The 18,156-nt window shown below is 38.6% G+C and overlaps 1 protein-coding gene across 1 annotated transcript in view; it reads left to right on the forward strand.

Annotated features, from left to right (window-relative positions):
- PRRG1 (proline rich and Gla domain 1) overlaps nt 1-17,613 on the forward strand; it is a gene marked incomplete at its 5' end in the record, with an annotated part of 58,536 nt that extends 40,923 nt beyond the window's left edge. Inside the window, one exon of the mRNA XM_047076386.1 lies at nt 17,128-17,613. Coding sequence (XP_046932342.1) covers nt 17,128-17,613 — 486 coding nt within the window. The remainder of the gene's footprint in view (nt 1-17,127) is intronic.
- Between the last annotated feature and the right edge of the window lie 543 nt (nt 17,614-18,156).

Genomic DNA, 18,156 nt, shown 5'->3' on the forward strand with positions numbered 1-18,156 from the left:
AGGAGCTTTCTTTGACTGTTGTGGCAATGTTTTGGCCCTGTGGTGTTAGTGGACCAGTCTGGCGCTGCCTTGGGCTTGAGTTGAGTCAGACCAAGCATTTGCCAGAGATGCAGTAGCACCAAACTGCAGGGTGCTTTCCCTGCCATGTCCTCTGAGAAGCTTTCATTGTAAGCTTTTATCAGACCAGCTCTCTGCTCCTAGCCTACTGCTGGGTCTGTAGTCTGACTGGAATGTGTGGTTACCTTTCCCTCTCCCTAGGGCAGGCATCAATTTGGAGTGGTATTGGCCCCTGTTGGGGCTTCTTACACACTGCCAGACTTCTGGCCTGGTTTGATTGGTGTCTGGCCATGAGCAATTGGAAGAGGTAGATCTGCAATGCGAGCTGTGGGGTGGTTGGCCAGTCCTTTTACCAAGATTTGCATGCCCGAGGCCCTCTGCAGGAGGGGCCTTGCAGACCCCCAGCTGACAACTGAATTGGGCCTGTCTAGAAAGGGGCAGATCTGCAAGAGTTGGGGCTGTGATGTAAGTAAGGTAGTAAATATCAGCTGCCTGCTGGTTCCTTCACTGGGTGGGGAGAAGGAAATGGTATCTTCCAGCTCCTTTGTTCTTGGGGAAGACCCTCAGGGATCCCTGCCCCTCCAATTGAGAAGAGTAAACAATTCTCCCTCCTGTATGATCCAAGTATTTTTCAAACTACTGCTTCTATGCTGTATTTCAGAGGGCTGTTTGTTGTTTTAGCTCTTTGTGGGTTAGGGACTCCACTTTCTCTCACCCTCCAGGCTCTCATGGAGCCAAGCCCCCTGATTTTTAAAATTCTAGGCCTTAAGTCCAGCTCATTGTTAAGAACTCACAAAATTCAGCCCCTCTGTTTTTCAAAGTCAAATATTACAGAGAATCATCTTTGCTGTGTGGTCTTCCTGGTGTGGTAGTCTTATTTCTCTCCCTTTGCTGCACCTAGGGAGCCTTCCCTCCCATGATCAACTTGCAGTCTTGCAAGCTTGTACACATTTCTACCCTTCCTACCCTTTTTGATGTGTTCTCTTCTCTATATATTTTGTGGAATTCGTTCTGCCACTTTTTGGGTCATTTTCTGGGTTATTTACACTGATGTGAGTCTTGTCTATTTGTATCCATTGGATGAGGTGAGCTTAGGGTCCTCCTACTTCACCATTTTCCCCCCATAATCCCATACTTTATACCTTTTCTTACCTAATACACATCCTACTTTCTTTGTATGTGATCGGGTTTTGGAATGGTGGGGGTCCAGAACCGACGGCCCAGAAAGAATTCTTGAGACGTCTTTGGTGCAAAAAGGTGATTTTATTAAAGCACGGGGATGGGACCTACGGGTAGAAAGAGTTGAACTGGGGTTGTGAAGACTGACGTTATATACTATGGACTTGGGGGAGGTAAAGGCAGATGGGAGGCCTCCAGAAGGACTTTGATATACTAAAGAGGACTCATAAGATGTCCAGGGGCTTTGCTATTGTCAAGCTAAGGTTGTTTTCCCTGTAGTAAGGCATTAACATTAGGACAGTAGGGGGTTCCTGGAGAAATGTTATACTCTGTATTTGCCTCAAGTATTTGTCAATGGGTTACAGGTTATAAATTTAATTTTACCTGCCATTTCTTTCTTGCCTTTGTTTCCCCACATCACTATGGAGGTTAAGGTGATTTAGAGCTCCAGGAAACTGAGTCCATAGGTTTCTGGAGATTAGGCTATTGATAAGATTGCCTTTTTCTTGTAATTGACTAAGACATTTCTAAATGGACAGGTGTCCTGTGTGACTGTGATCTCTGTTAACCATTTGTTTTCTTTCTTTTCCTTTGTTCTTGGGAATCCAGGAGTGCCTGAGGAATATCACATATATCCTTCCTTGGTGGGGGTGGGGGGGGAGGAGTTGTACTAGCTAGTGTTTGGCCTTCAGCTTGCCTTATGTTCCCTCATCATATAGAGATGTTTCTTTTATTATTTTTAGTAGATTTACTTATATATACTGGAATCCTTAGTCATTAGAAATCTTAACTTCTGATAAAAACTGAGAAGAAATTGTGAATTGTTATACTACATTTAGTAGGTTGGCAAATTTATGCATAGATTTCATAATTTCTGGTAGCATATGCTTCCTCATAGTACAAAATGTGGCACAAGATATGTTTGCTGAAACATCCAAGTATCTTTAGGTAACAAGAGCCAAAAGTAGATACATCTGTGTTGGTAATGTTTCAGTATTTTATCTTACTTGGAAATGATCTAGATATTCAGTGAATTTCCATCATTTAACCTAGAAAAACTCCAAAGTTTTAGATTATCAAAAATATTTGGGTAACTACTTTTAAGTAGACCTACCATAAATATTATTATTGAAAAGTCTGAAAAGGTGGAGGCAGGGGGCACCTGGGTGGCTCAGTCACTTGAGCTTCCAACTTTGGCTCAGGTCATGATCTCACCGTTGGTAGGTTCAAGCCCTGCATCTGGCTCTGTGTTGACAGTTCGGATCCTGAAGTCTGCTTTGGATTCTGTGTCTCCCTTTCTCTCTGCCCCTCTCCCACTTGTGCTCTGTCTCTCTCTTTCTCTCAAAAATAAAAATTTAAAAAAAATTTTTTAAAGTTTGCTTATAAACATTTATCCCAATTATATCTGTTTCATTTATTTTTTAACAGTCATATTCAGATTAACACTTAGGAAAATTTCACGAGAGATTAAAACAGCTAGCCATCACGACAAAGTTTGCAAAACCTACAGCGTGAGTTTGACTAATTAACTCAGGTAGAATAAAAGATATAGGACTACATTATATTCAGTGCTGACAGCTCTGAATACATCTCTCTTTTAATTAAACCAATATAGCTAAACTAGCTTTCATTTACCAGATATTATCTCAGATCACATGAATTTGTAAAGCATTTCGGTTAGTTTCTGTATTCTAGAGAGTTTAGAAATATTAAATTTGATAAGTGCTTATTTTTCTGAGTCACTTAAATCAGATTTTACAAATTAATTTTGGCAATACCATCCAGGGCCAGAAAAATGTGCCATAGACAGACACATAGAAACTCTGTAGCTTCCATTCCAGAATTTTAGCTGTGAATCAGGTACAATATAAACCCCACTAGTTAATATTAACACTTGAATCCAAATTGTGTTCCAGGCAGACAGAATAAGTTCAAGTTACCTGCTCCAGTGGCTAAGCCTTTTTACTATTATATGTGGAGGAAATTAAGATTTGTATTTGTCCTTGAAAAGCAACTTTATGGAGGCTATAGACTAGATTTGGGCAAGGGAGCTTTTATAGCAGTTTGTATTTAAATTTGTTTTATGTTTATTTACTTTTGAGAGAGAGAGAGACAAAGAGTGCAAGTGAGGGAGGAGCAGAGAGAGAGGGAGACACAGAATCTGAAGCAGGCTCTGAGCTGTCACCACAGAGCTGGATGCGGGGCTCGAACTCACAAACAGTGAGATCATGACTACCAGTTTGTATTTTTTTTAATGTTTATGTATTTTTTGAGAGAGAGAGAGAGAGAGCGTGAGTGTCAGAGACAAAGACACAGAATCAGAAGCGGGCTCCAGGCTGCACAGAGCCTGATGCAGGGCTTGAACTCACAAATGGCGAGATCAGACCTGAGCTGAAGACTGATCCACTCAGGCGCCCCTAGCAGTTTGTATTTTTTTTTTTTTAATTTTTTTTTCAACGTTTATTTATTTTTGGGACAGAGAGAGACAGAGCATGAACGGGGGAGGGGCAGAGAGAGAGGGAGACACAGAATCGGAAACAGGCTCCAGGCTCCGAGCCATCAGCCCAGAGCCTGACGCGGGGCTCGAACTCACGGACCGCGAGATCGTGACCTGGCTGAAGTCGGACGCTTAACCGACTGCGCCACCCAGGCGCCCCTAGCAGTTTGTATTTTTAAAAGCTGCTCTCCCCTACTGTTTTTCCTTCAGTCTTAGGTAATTGAGGGCAGTATCTTACTTACCTCCTTGGGTATTTACACTTCAAAGACGTGTAAAACTTACTTCTTCAAGGGGCAGAGAAAGAATCTAAGTTTTCTACTAGAAGTTGTAGTATAGTGTCTTTTGGATGACTTCAGCAGTCGTAAGGTAATAGTGAAGACTCATACTTGGGGGCGGGGTGTCTTGTAAAAGGAAGTCTCTGGACTCAGGGTCAAATGGGACATCTTTAGGGTTGGAAATGAGGGAGGGGGCCATTTGGGTTAATAAAATCATGGAAATATAAGCCCAATTGGATGCCAGTTTTGTATAACAGGAAACAGGCCTCATCTTAATGTTTTCCCTTCACTGTGATCCTTAGCAGTGATCACTGTTGGAAGGATGGGCACAGTACCAGGCAGTAAATTATCTGCGTGCGGAGGGGAAGGCCCCTGTACAAATATCTGGCTCCAAGGGCCTTTGCCTTCCCTTTTCTCTTTTCCTCCTCAGTAGAGGCTTTGATAACCCTGTCACCTTTTCCTTGGTGGCAGGGATGCCTTATGAAGCACATTTCTTGTTTTTTCCCAGTTCATGGGAAAGGTGAGGGGCTCAGGATCTGTGGTACCTCAGACTAATCAAGCATATAGCTCAGATGGATCTTAATTAAGAAGATTATGGGTTTTAAGGTCTTTAGAGATGCTGACCATTTAGTCCATTTCAGCCACCATGAGTAACATTTCATTGCCCCTTCTAAAAACAGAACAAAACCCTGCAATTGCCAGTTAGCCTCCCTCTCTCTTTCCTGCTGCATAAAATCTTTCAAAAAGGTCTGAATTTCAGTTAAAATAGTTTCTGATCTGTTTCCACTTCATTTTCTCCCATTACCTTAAAGTTTTGGATGATGTCAGTGTGCACCCTCTTCATAGGCATTTGCTTTCTAGGATGTCCCAATAGACCTTTCCAGGATTTGGGTCTGCGTCCACTAGCCCAATATGTACAAGGTGTTTGGGAAAAGCCCCTGGGCCTCTGGAGTGTAATACCAGAGCCTTGGTATGTTGGTATGCTGCAGCAGTGAGCGATGCCCGGGAACCTTCCATGGGGTTCTACATTTATCAAGGAGCTAGTGCACCTCCTCAGAGTCCTTAGGGGGTGCTGGCAATAGATGTTCAGGAAGTGTATATTTGCCTATTATTATTATTATTATTATTATTTTTAGCAATTCTGAACTAGAGATTGACCCATGATAGCTCATCAAGTCAGAGGACAAAGAGCAACAGTACTATGTGAACTGGTGGCACAGAGACCATAGGCCTCTGTTGTGTTTGCCTTTTCACAGGGCCTTTGGTTTCCTATTGCGAGGCTATTTCACTCTCTGGGTTAGGACTTACACTCAAGGCACAACCCACTGACTCAACTGTTTCAGGCAGAGGTTTCCCATCCTCCTCAACTATAGGCAGGAATCCTTTTCTTCTGCCCAGAGCCTCTCCTTGGGCAGTGGCAGTAGCTTTGCAGTTCACTCCACTCTACTTACCTCTCCTTGGACTTGAGGCATAGAAGACCCTTGTACACATTAATAGGTCCTTATAATTAATGGTCTAATCATCTCATTAGACCCTGTGGCCTCCATCAGGCTGCTCTGGGAAGAACATTGAATTATTATAGCAGCTGTGATATTTGGGGTTCATACCACAGGCAACACACGAGAGAGGCAATATATGAAAGCACAGAGCAGTGCAGCAGACCTCCAGTAAGCAGTGCTCTTTTCTCAGATGAGGGTTACCCACCTGAGTTAGGTGGTTTTAAGCAAGTTGCACCTAGATGGCATTCAGTTAACTGCAAGGGCACACATGCAGTCCTGCTGACTACCTCAGTTGTGTGCAGGTCTCAGCCTATCAGTAACCAATGATGAGGCTGGACCAGCCCTTATGGTTTTTATTATGATTGCAAGATGCCCTCAGCAATATCATCAAGAAACTTTGAAACGGACCAGATTTAGTGCTTATAGGTTGTGGAAAGCACACAGCAATGGTGAGAGAGAGTGAGAGTACAGGATTAGGATTTTGTGTGTTCACTCTTTGTGAATTTAAAACATAAGAGCATGAACTTAAAGCACAGGAAGAGAAAAACAAGTAGTCCCAATGTTCAGTTCTCTCTCTAAATCAAAGGAGTAGGAGTAGGGTTATGGGAGTGGGCTGGCTCTTTATCTAGTTGGATAGCAGACAATATATTCAAGATAGCCATCTTTAAGGTGGATGCCTCTGCGATCAGACCTTAAGTCAGGTGCTTGAATCACAAAAAGGAAAAGCTGTCAGAGCTTGCACTACAGTATCTTATAGGCTTCAGAGTACAGGTTGTTTATCTCCTTGGTTAAACTTACTCCTAGGAATTTTATTATTTTTGAGGAAATTGTAAATGGGATTGTTTCCTGACTTTCTGATAGTTATTAGTATATAGAAATGCAACATTTTTATACATTGATTTTGTATCCTGCAACTATAGTGAATTTGTTCATTAGTTCTGTTTTTTTGATAGTCTTTAGAGTTTTCTATACATAATATGGCATCTACAAATACAGTTTTGCTTTTTCCTTTCCATTTTGAGTGCTTTTTTTTTCTGGTCTAATTGTGTAGGACTTCCAAAATTATCTTGAGTAAAAATGGTGATAATGGGCATCCTTATCCTGATCTCACAGGAAAAGTTTTCAGCTTTTCACTATTGAGTATAATGTTTGCTGTGTGCTTGTTATATATAGTCTTTATTAAGTTGAGGTAGGTTTCTGCTATAGTCACTTATTAAGAGTTTTTATCCTAAATGGATGTTGAATTTTGTTGAATGCTCTTGAGATGGCATAAGATTTTTATCCGTTTTGTTAAAGTGGTATATCATATTGATTGATTTGCAGATGTTGAACTATCCTTGCATCTCTGGAATAATTCCCACTCATTAATAGTGTATGGTCCATTTAATTTACTGTTTAATACGATTTGCTAATATTGTGTGTGTGTGTGGGGGGGTCTTACATCTATGCTTATCAGGGATATTGGCCTGTAATTTTCTTTTCATGTGATGTCCTCATCTGGTTTTAATAGCAGGATAATGCTGGTCTTATATGAGTTTGGAAATGTTTTGAGAAGGATTTGTATTAATTTTTCTATAAGTGTTTGGTATAATTCACCAGTGAAACCATCTAGTCCTGGACTTTTGTTTGTTGAGAGGTTTTTGATTACTGATCCAGTCTCCTGACTAGTAACTGGTCTGTTCAGACTTTATCTTTCTTTCATGATTCAGTATTAGTAGGTTGTATATTTCTAGGAAATTATCCATTTCTTCTAGGTTGTCCAATCTGTTGATGTATAATTGTTCCTAGTATTCTCTTATGATCTTTAGCATTTTTGTGGTATCAGTTGTAACTTTTCTTTATCCTTTCAGAAAACCACCTCCAGGTTTCATTGATCTTTTCAGTTGTCTTTAGTGCCTCTTTTATTTATTTTTTGGTTCATTTGATCTTTGTTACTTCCTTCTGTCTACTAACTTTGGGCTTTTTCTTCTTCATTCCTTGAGGTATAAGGTAGGTTCTGTAGATTTCTTGTTTCTTATTATACACATTTATCAGGAACTTCCCTCTTAGAACCGTTTTTGCTACATCCCGTAACTTTTGGTATGTTGTGCTTCCATTTTCATTTGTCTAGATGTATTTTTAAATTTCTTTTGATTTCTTCTTTGACCCATTGGTTGTTCAGGAGCATGTTGTTTAATCTCTACATATTTGTGATTTACTCACTTTATTTCTAGTTTCTTACCATTGTGGTTGGAAAAGATGCTTGATGTGATTTGTCTTAACACTTGTTTTGTGGGGGCGCCTGGGTGGCTCAGTCGGTTGAGTGTCCGACTTTGGCTCAGGTCATGATCTTGCTGTTTGTGAGTTCAAGCCCTGCGTTGGGTTCTGTGCTGACAACTCGGAGCCTGGAGCCTGCTTCAGATTCTGTGTCTCCCCTCTCTCTCTCCCTCCCCTGCTTGTGCTTTCTCTCTCTCTCAAGAATTAATAAGCAACAACAAAAAATAGAAGACTTGTTTTGTGGTCTAATATGTGATCTTGGAGAATGTTCCATGTGTGCTTGAGAAGAATGTACATTTTGTTGTTTGGGATGGAATGTTCTGTATATATCTGTTAAGTCCATCTGGTCTAATGTGTCAAGGAATATCTTTACCCATCCCTTCACTTTGATCTGTGTTTGTGCTTACATCTGAAGTCTCTGGTAGACAGTATATACATAGGTCTTTTTTATAATCCAGTCATTCACCCTATGTCTTTTGATTGGAGCTTTTAGTCCATTTACATTTAAGGTAATTATTGGTAGGTATGTCCTTATTGCCGTCTTGTTGTTTTCTGGTGGTTCTTCTCTATTCCTTTCTTTTTCTCTTGCTCACTTCCCTTGTGACTTGATGACTTTCTTTAGTGTTACACAAAAAATATAAAGAAAGGAATCCAAGCATATCTGTTACAGGTTTTTGGTTTGTGGTAACCATGAGGTTCATAATAGTACATTCTATGGAGATAGACTACATTTTTATAATTTTGTTATGATGGGATGAAGTCCATTATATTTCAGCTCACTCATCAATTCTGCTTCATCCATTCTGTTATTGAACCCCTCTAGTGTATTTTTAGTTCAATTATTGTATTCTTTAATTCTGTAACTTCTAGTTACTTAAGGTCACCAGCTGCATTAGCCTCTAACAAGAGAGTCAGCTTATATATATTTTTAAATATTTATTTTGAGAGAGAGAGTGCAAGCTGGGGAGGGGCAGAGAGAGAGAGGGGAAGAGAGAATCCCAAGCAGGCTCCATGCCCAGCATGGAGCCCAACATGGGGCTCAATCTCACAATGGCTAGATCATGACCTGAGCTGAAATCAAGAGTCAGATGCTCCACTGACCAAGCCACCCAAGTGTCCCAGTGTATATTTTGAAGCTATGAAGTCAGGCATTGACTTCTGTACTCTAGCTAGGTAAGCCCTAGATGGCACCTTTCAATGCAAGGCTGTTTCTTCACCATTGAAAGTCTATTATTTAGTGTAGCCTTCTTCATTGTCTTAGCTAGAGCTTCTGGGTAATTTGCTGCAGCTCCCATATCAGCACTTGCTGCTTCACCTTGCACTTTCATGGAATTGGAAGTTGGCTCCTTGATCAACCTCTGCTGGCCTCCCAACTTTTTTTTTTTTTTTTTTTACAGCTGCCTCATCTCTCTCAGCCTGCATAGAATTGGAGTTGGGGCCTTGTTCTGGATTAGGCTTTGTCATAAGGGAATGTTATGTTATTTGTGTGTTCAATGGACAAGCACTTTCAATTTCCTTCAAGAAAACCTAGCTTTTGACAGGATTTGTGTTTGATTTAAAGTGAGAGATGTGTCAGTCTTTTCACTTGAACACTTTAGGAGAACATATTTAACGTTTAAGTTTACCCCCCCTTTCTATAGGTGCATTTTGTGGCAGCCCAAAACAATTACAATAATGATATCAAAGATCATTGATTACTGTAACAAATACAATAACGAAGTTTGAAATATTCTGAGAGTTACCAAAATGTGACAGGGACACAATTGCTGTTGAAAAGATAGCACTGATAGGCTTACTCAACACAGTGTTGCCACAAATCTTCAATTTATAAGAAACACAATAGCTGTGAAATGTGATAATACAGGAGTATTGCCTGTACTTGTTCAGGAAAGGGAGAAGCCTTGTGAGCACTGGGTATAAATGCTTCTGGGCCCTTTCATCAATACAAACCCAGTTCCAAACTTTATTATGTTCTAAGCTGGTTAATCAGATTGTAGGACATGTTTATCCTCCTCCTTCCAATTATGAAATCTGAGCAACTGGAATAGAATTTGACTATTCATAAATGGCAGTGAGAAAATTCACAACAGAAAAGCACACATTTTATAAAATGACAATACTGTACATACAAAATTTTGTTCTGAAACTTACCTACTGTAATGAAACATTTACCTTTTGGGGCTCCTCCCTCTGAAATGGTTCAGACCTCTCTTCAGATTCCATTCATTATTTGTATAATTTTAACCTTCTCTAAAACTACTGTGACCTTTAATGATTACTCATTAAACAAAATTCCTCTTCTCTCTAAAAGCACTGCTTTACAATGTCTTGTAATCATATGCTCATCTTTTGGCTGCTTTCATTAAAAAGACCACTTATATAGCTTACAGAGATATAAACTGGGGCTTTTTGTTTGAATAACAATTATAATATTAGTCCTTACTTCCTGTGAATTTTCATGTGATTCTAAGTCTAGTTCCCCAAAAAATAAATATGTCATTACCTTTTTATTCAGATAATGTTACTTTGATCTGTAAAATGAGCCAGCTTGCTTTTGACTACACAATATGAGAAGACTGAATTTTCTAGAAAAATGGCCAAACGGGTTCAGAATATCTTATGGATCAAGGCAGATTGCTTTTTGGCTTGCTGTGCATGCCTGGTCTCTTATGTGTTAAATGATCTCGGGTTTATTATTAGGTATCCTCTCTCTGCCTTCATTTCCTCATCTTCGAGTGGGAATGATAGTTACACCTTTATTGCTAGGTGTGGATTGAGTTACTATAGATAAAAAAAAAATCTGGTTTTATACTTTTTGTCTAAGCTTTGTAACACTTAAAAATATAAGTTGGTTATTTTAGGCTGTAGGTTATTTCCCAGGATGCCACATAAACCAGAGAAATTTAATTATACAAGCATGAAAAAAAATCATTTTCATGCGCATTATTGATGCTTAATTATCCCAAAGTGTAGGACAGTATAAAAAGAGCCACTTTTTATTGTATTTATCTAAGGTTAGCATTATATAATTGTTTGAAATCACCGTCTCCCCCATTTAATATTATCCACAAAAACCAAATACATATGATTTGAGAGATTAGGAGGAAACAGAGAAAATTGTCATTGTCAGATAAAATTGACCACAAATAAGATATTTGATAGGTCTCCAAAATAAATTATTAGTAAATTACAATTTTAGTTGATACTATCAACATTTTCTTAATTATATAAAATATTCATAGTGATTATACCTTTGTGATATGATTTATATTTTTTTAGATGTTTATATATTAGCCTATAATCAGAAATAAAGTTGGCCATCCTAAAAGTGGTAATTTTATACAAAAAGTTAATAGTGTACACATACAGAAGCACATTTACTTTTTTTTCCTAAATGTCCTAAATTTTGACCTGTGACTTAATTTGTATTCATGAAATAAATGAATCACTTGACAATTTAAGGTTTTGGTACTGTCCTAAAATAAATGCTGTATTCTTGGGGTGTGCTATTTCTACTTCCGGCTTAATATTGAACCTTATATATTTTCATCTGTACATAGCCTTTAGTAGACCATACAATATTATGCCCAAATTTATCTTAGAATCACAGAATGTTGGAGTAATGTACCTTTTAAATGACCTAGTTCAGGGGCACCTGGGTGGCTCAGTTGGTTAAACGTCCAACTTTGGCTCAGGTCACCCTGTCACAGTTAGTGGGTTCAAGTCCCTGCGTGGGGCTCTATGTTGACAGTTCAGAGCCTGCTTCGGATTCTGTGTCTCCCATGCTCTCTCTGCCTCTCAAAAATGAATAAACATTAAAAAAAATTTAAAAAAACGATCTAGTTCAGGGGTGGAACACAGATGGCTTTGAGTCATTTTTATGCCCACCATACTTTCAAAGCCTGTGTGTGAGGGGATTCATGATGGCAGCATAGGAAGACCTAGAACTCACTTCTTCCCATGAATACCACAAATTTACAGATCTAGAGTTTTGGGGTTTTGTTTTGTAAAGGACCTGAGAACTAGATGAACTGCACCTCCATGACAAAAGAGATGTATCAAGAAGGGGAAGTGGAGACATGGCCTCACCTGGGAACCCACCCCTGATGTAGTAACCCCACAACCAGTACTCTCCATTGAAGAGTTGAAGGGATTATATCCCACATCAGAAATCCCAACCCTGAGGGCCAGCACTGGAGAGGTGAACCCCTAAAATGTCCAGTTTTGAAAATCAATGGAGATTAAGACCAGGAGAATCATAGAACTGTGGGAAATGGAGATTCTGCTCTTAAACCCACTTGCCCTGATAGCCAGCATCCAAGCAACAGACTGAAACGTACTTAGACCACACTGAGGCAGACCCACTTACTAATTTTAAAGTGGCTACAGGAGAAGCAGGAACCCATAGGGACATTGCCAGCCAGCACTTCATCCTCACAAAGACACTATTTTTGCAATCTCATCCTAACTTGCTTATGATGGAGCTGACAGTCATCATATTTGGTGCTCATGCTCTAAATAGTAGAATTAATAACTACCCTTCTTAAAGTATTCCAAGCTAAAGAGGAAGGAACACTTACTAATTTTACGAGGCCAGCATTGCCGTAATATCAAAATCAGACAAAAACCACAAAATTACATGCCAGTATCTCTGATGAACATAGATGTAAAAATCCTCAACATATGAGCAAAGTTCAACAATACACTAAAAAGACCAAACATCATAACCAAGTGGGATTCATTCCAGGCATGCAGGGATGATTTAATGCTCACAAATAAATCAATGTGATACACCATATTAATAAATTGAAGGATAAAAATCATATGATTAAAATAGACAAAAAGCATTTGACATAATTCAACATTCATTTATGATTAAAAACTCAGCAAAAGGGATATGGAGGGACTGTACCTCAACATAATAAAGGCCATATATGATAAAATCCACAGCAAACATAATACTCAATGGTGAAAAGCTGAAACCTTTTCCTGTTGATCAAGAAGAAGACAAGGATGCCCACTGTTACCACTTTTATTCAATGTGGTATCGGAAGTCCTAACCACACCAAGTAGACAAGAAATTAAAGGTATCTAAATTATAATGGACTAAAGCTTTCACTACTTGCAGATGATGTGATACTATATATAAAGACTCCACCAAAAAAACTATTAGAATAAATGAATTCAGTAAAGTTGCAGGATGCAAAATTAATATACAGAAATCTATTACATTTCTATACACTAAATAAGAAAGCAGAAAGAGGGATTAAGAAAACATTCCCGTTTACAATTGAATCAAAAAAGAATACTGTACCTATGAACTTAACCAAGGAAGTAAAAGACCTGTACTCTGAAAACTTTAAGACATTGAAAGAAATTGAAGACAACAAAAGTAAACAGAAAGATATACTATGCTCATGGAGTGGAAGAATACTGTTAAAATGTCCATACTACCCACAGCGAAAATACCAATAGCATTTTTCAAGAAATGTTCGCAAATAATCCTAAAATTTGTATGAACCACAAAAGATCCCAGATAGCCAAATCAACCTTAAGAAAGAAGAACAAAGCTGGAGTGTCGTGATCTCTGATTTCAAACTATACTACAAAGCTATAGTAATCAAAACAGTATGGTATTGGCACAAAGACACATAGATCAATAGAACAGAATAGCCTAGAAATAAACCCACACTACATGGTCAATTATGACAAAGAAGACAAGATCATACAGTGGCAAAAAGACAGCCTCTTCAATAAATAGTGTTGTGGATACTGGACAGCTACATGCAAAAGAAGCTGGAGCACATTCTTATACCATATACAAAAAACTCAAAATGGATTAAAGAATGTAAGACCTAAAACCATAAAACTACAAGAAAACTTAGGTAGTGTAAGCTCTGTGATGTCAGTCTTAGCAATTTTTTTTTTTTGATCTGTCTCCTCTGGCAAGGGCAACGAAAGCAAAATTAACAGGGGCACCTGGGTGCCTCAGTTGGTTAAGCATCTGACTCTTGATCTCAGCTCATGTCTTGATCTCAGAGTCATGAATTCAAGCCCCGTATCAGGCCCTTCATTGGACTCCACACTGGGTGTGAAGCTTACTTTAAAAAAAGCAAAATAAACAAATGGGACTACATCAAGCTAAAAAGCTTTCGCACAGCAAAATAAACCCAACAAAACGAAAAGACAACCTACTGAATGGGAGAAGATATTTGGAAATGATGTATCTTTTTTTTTTTTTAATTAAAACATTTTATTTTTGAGGGAGAGAGAGTGTGTAAGTGGCTAAGGGCAGAAGGAGAGGGAGAGACAGAATCTGAAGCAGGCTATAGGCTCTGAGCTGTCAGCACAGAGCCCTACACAGGGCTCCAACTCACAAACCGTGCAATCATGACCTGAGCAGAAGTTGGATGCTCAAGGAACTGAACCACCCAGGCACCCCTGGAAATGATATATCTGATAAAGGGTTGATATCTAAAATATATAAACAACTCATACAACTCAATAACAACACAGAAAAACCCATTTAAAAAATAGGCAGATGACCTGTGTAGACATTTTTCCAAAGAAGACCTATACATGGCCAACAGATACATGAAAAAATGTTCAGCATCACTTATCATCAGGGAAATGCAAATCAAAACCACAAATGCAATACCACTTCACACCTGCCTGGATGGCTAGTATCAGAAAGACAAGAATAACAAGTATTGGTGAGGGTGTACACTGTTGGTGGGAATGTAAATTGTTGCAGCTACTATAGAAAACAATATGGAGGTTCCTCAAAAAAATTACAAATAGAACTACCATATCATCCAACAAGTCCACTTCTGGGTATTTATCTGAAGAAAATGAGAATACGAATTCAAAAAGATATATGGACCCCTATGTTCACTGCAGCTTTACAACAGCAACCTAAGTGTCTATCCATAAGTGAATGGATAAAGATGTAGTATATATATACACAGTGGACTTTTAATCATAGAAAAGAATGAAATTTCACCATTTGTGACAACATGGATGGACCTAGAAGATACTATGCTAAGTGAAGTAAGTCAGACAGCAAATGGCAAATGCCATATGATTTCACTTACATGTGGAATCAAGACAAGACAACAGAAACAGACTCCTAAAAACACAGAACTGGTAGTTGCCAGAGGGCAGGAGGACAGATGAAACAGGTGAAGGGGATTAATAGATACAACTTCCAGTTATAAAATAAGCCATGAGGATGTAGTGTATAGCATAAGGGAATATTGTCAATAATATTAGAATGACTTTCATGAAAGACGGTAACTAGACCTATCATGATCATTTTGTAATGTACAAAAGTTTCAAATCGCTATTGTACACCTGAAACTAATGTCAATTATAATCTACTAAAAAAAATAAGAGTGATAGAAAACAAAACCAAAAGCGTCAGAAATATCCTGGTAAAATGAAGTGAAGGATTAAAGTAAAATCTCACAAATAAGAACTAATAAAGTCCACTGAACAAGTGTGGGATTTCTTAGCTGCACATTGGAAGCTGTAGGACCATGGAATACTACCTAGATTTATGAAGTGGAAAAAAAATAGCTACAACCTGAGACTGAAATATCATTATGGTAACATTTACCAGTCAGGGTGAAGGAAAGCTATTCACAGAGCTGTACAATTTTATAGACTATTTCCCATGTGTCTCATGTATGGAAAATTTTCAGAAAGGACTACTCAGTTACAAAATAAATCAGAACAGCAACTTCAAAATCAGGGAAGATGGAGAAAAAATAGTAATGAGCAATGAATCTTGCAGTGTATGTATAATTAAGTCTGAGTGGATGATGATCTAGTGACTAGGAATTGGTAATGTAAATGCTAAATTTTTTTTAAAAAGCCTTTGTAAGTAAGTAAAGTATATAACTATAAAACAAGCAGCTTTAGTGCCCTGAGTCTTATTTTTAACCAGATTCATAGATTTATGTTAATGCCATGCTATCATGGGACATCTGGCAATACAATCCCCAGTCTAGTCCAACTCCCTCTATTTGCCTATTTGGATAATGGCCTGGTTCCCTTCCTTGATGTCATATATTTACTATCAGTGACTTGTAGTGCCTGCAAATGAATAGGATTGTGAGAAAAGCACTTACTGGTTAAGTGTAAACGTTGAAAAAATAGTCAATAGCATTAGGATTAGGGGTAGTCTCCTTACGGGATAGATTAACCAGTGAATTTGAGGCGGAGATTTGATATACAAAAATTGTAATAACTACTATTTGTTTATATGTCTGGGACTTAGTTAGACATGTTATATATGTTATCTCATATGATGCTTAGATAGCCTGTAAAGTACAGGTTAGTATTATCCTGCTTTTCAGGTGAGGAACCTAACGCTTACAAAGAGTAACTTGTCCAGGTCTCACAGCTAGTAATTGGGTCAGGTTGCCTTTTTGTGTTTTCAGTATTTTCCCCCAAACAAATAGTAAAGATTTGAACTACTAGTCCTGGTGTCTTTCAGGAGTATAGTCTATGTTAGGAAATAACCTAACACAATTTCTTCACTAGCCTGAGCTTTCTACTAGGCGCAATGTGTAATTACAACATTCAGTGAATATCTGTGTACTAAACTTTGGGGGTGGAGAGGGAGTTGAAGGTCTGGTGGAAAGAGACCTCAAACACAACCATGAGAAAACAAAGCATTCATCTGTAAAGTGTTTAACTACTGAAAGCCTATAATAGCCTAACATAGCACATACCATTAATGATGATGGGGTTTCACATCTCACTGAGAAACTTCATAATTGGACATGGAAAATGTTATGTGACATTTTTAAGGGAAGATTATTTGGTTTAAGTGGGAAATAGGAAATCTCTCATGCTTTGTTTTTCCTTCTAAAATGTCATAGCTGGGGGTTCCTGGGTGGCTCAGTCAGTTAAGTGTTCGACTTCAGCCCAGGTCATGATCTCACGGTTTGTGAGTTTGAGCCCCACATTGGGATCTGTGCTGACAGCTCAGAGCCTGGAGCCTGCTTCGGATTCAGTGTCTTCCTCTCTGTCTGCCCCTCTCCTGCTCCTGCTCTCTCAAAAATAAATAAATGCTAGAAAAAAAAAAAAAGAAAAGGTCATAGCTGAAAACATAACTAACTCCCCAGGCTTGAAAAGATTCTTGGGTTCTGACTGACCATTTTACAGAGGATCCAGAATGAACACTGTAACTTATTTCTCATTTTCTTGTCATGAAATATATAGGCTGTAGGTCCTTTGAACCAACAAATCTGGTTTTGGTTTTTGGGTCATTATGTTAAGAGCATCCAGACATTGGTTCTTTTGATATTTCCCATCTTTTGATCATACTGATTTTTAATATGTCTTTTATTTTCAGAAGGAGTTTTGGAACACCTACACAAAAGCCCAACAAGGAGAGAGTAACCGAGGAAGTGACTGGTTTCAGTTTTACCTTACCTTTCCATTAATCTTTGGCCTCTTCATTATCCTTCTTGTCATTTTCCTAATTTGGAGATGCTTCCTCAGAAACAAAACTCGCAGACAGACAGTAACTGAAGGCCACATTCCTTTCCCTCAGCACCTTAATATTATCACTCCGCCTCCCCCACCAGATGAAGTGTTTGATAGCAGTGGATTGTCACCAGGCTTCCTGGAATATGTAGTTGGGCGCTCAGATTCTGTCTCCACTCGCCTATCCAACTGCGATCCTCCACCCACCTATGAGGAAGCCACTGGCCAGGTGACCCTCCGGAGGAGTGAAACAGAACCTCATTTAGACCCACCCCCAGAGTATGAGGACATCATCAATTCCAACTCAGCCAGTGCCATTGCCATGGTGCCTGTGGTCACCACCATCAAATGAAACTGTAACCTTTTTACTATAATCATTTTTAAAATACTAATGAAAGAACTTTCTAGCACTTTACCACTACATAAATGTGCATTGACTTATTGTATTGGACTCTGACAGCATACCACTTCACATTTTCTGATTTGATTTTCATTAGATTTGTTTCTGACTATAAAATCATTATCCATGCTCATTTTTGCTAATCAAAATATGTGAAGAGGGAAAAACATATTAGTGGAGGTCTTTATGTGATGTGATGAGGTACACATATGTGTGTATGTATTTCTATGCATACATATGTGTATGCACATCAGCCCAGTATATGTGCAAGTGTCTTAAAAAGCCATTAACTTCTGTCTAAATCACCTATAAAGAGAACATTACTCACCAAAATAAGGGGGGGGGGGGGAACAGCAACAACTTGTACCATAGCCAGCCACATGCTGTTGAATTTTGAAAATAAGATGAACTTAGTAAGTATGTTTTCTAATTCTTACTGGCTTTTGTTAACCTCCTTTTTCTTCAGCTACCTTAAAAAATTCATGTAATCCATCT

The sequence above is a fragment of the Lynx rufus genome, unplaced genomic scaffold (assembly GCF_022079265.1).
Source record: "Lynx rufus isolate CCGP_SWC_20201006 ecotype Redwood Valley unplaced genomic scaffold, mLynRuf1.p SCAF_14, whole genome shotgun sequence".
In the NCBI taxonomy this organism is placed as follows: domain Eukaryota; kingdom Metazoa; phylum Chordata; class Mammalia; order Carnivora; family Felidae; genus Lynx; species Lynx rufus.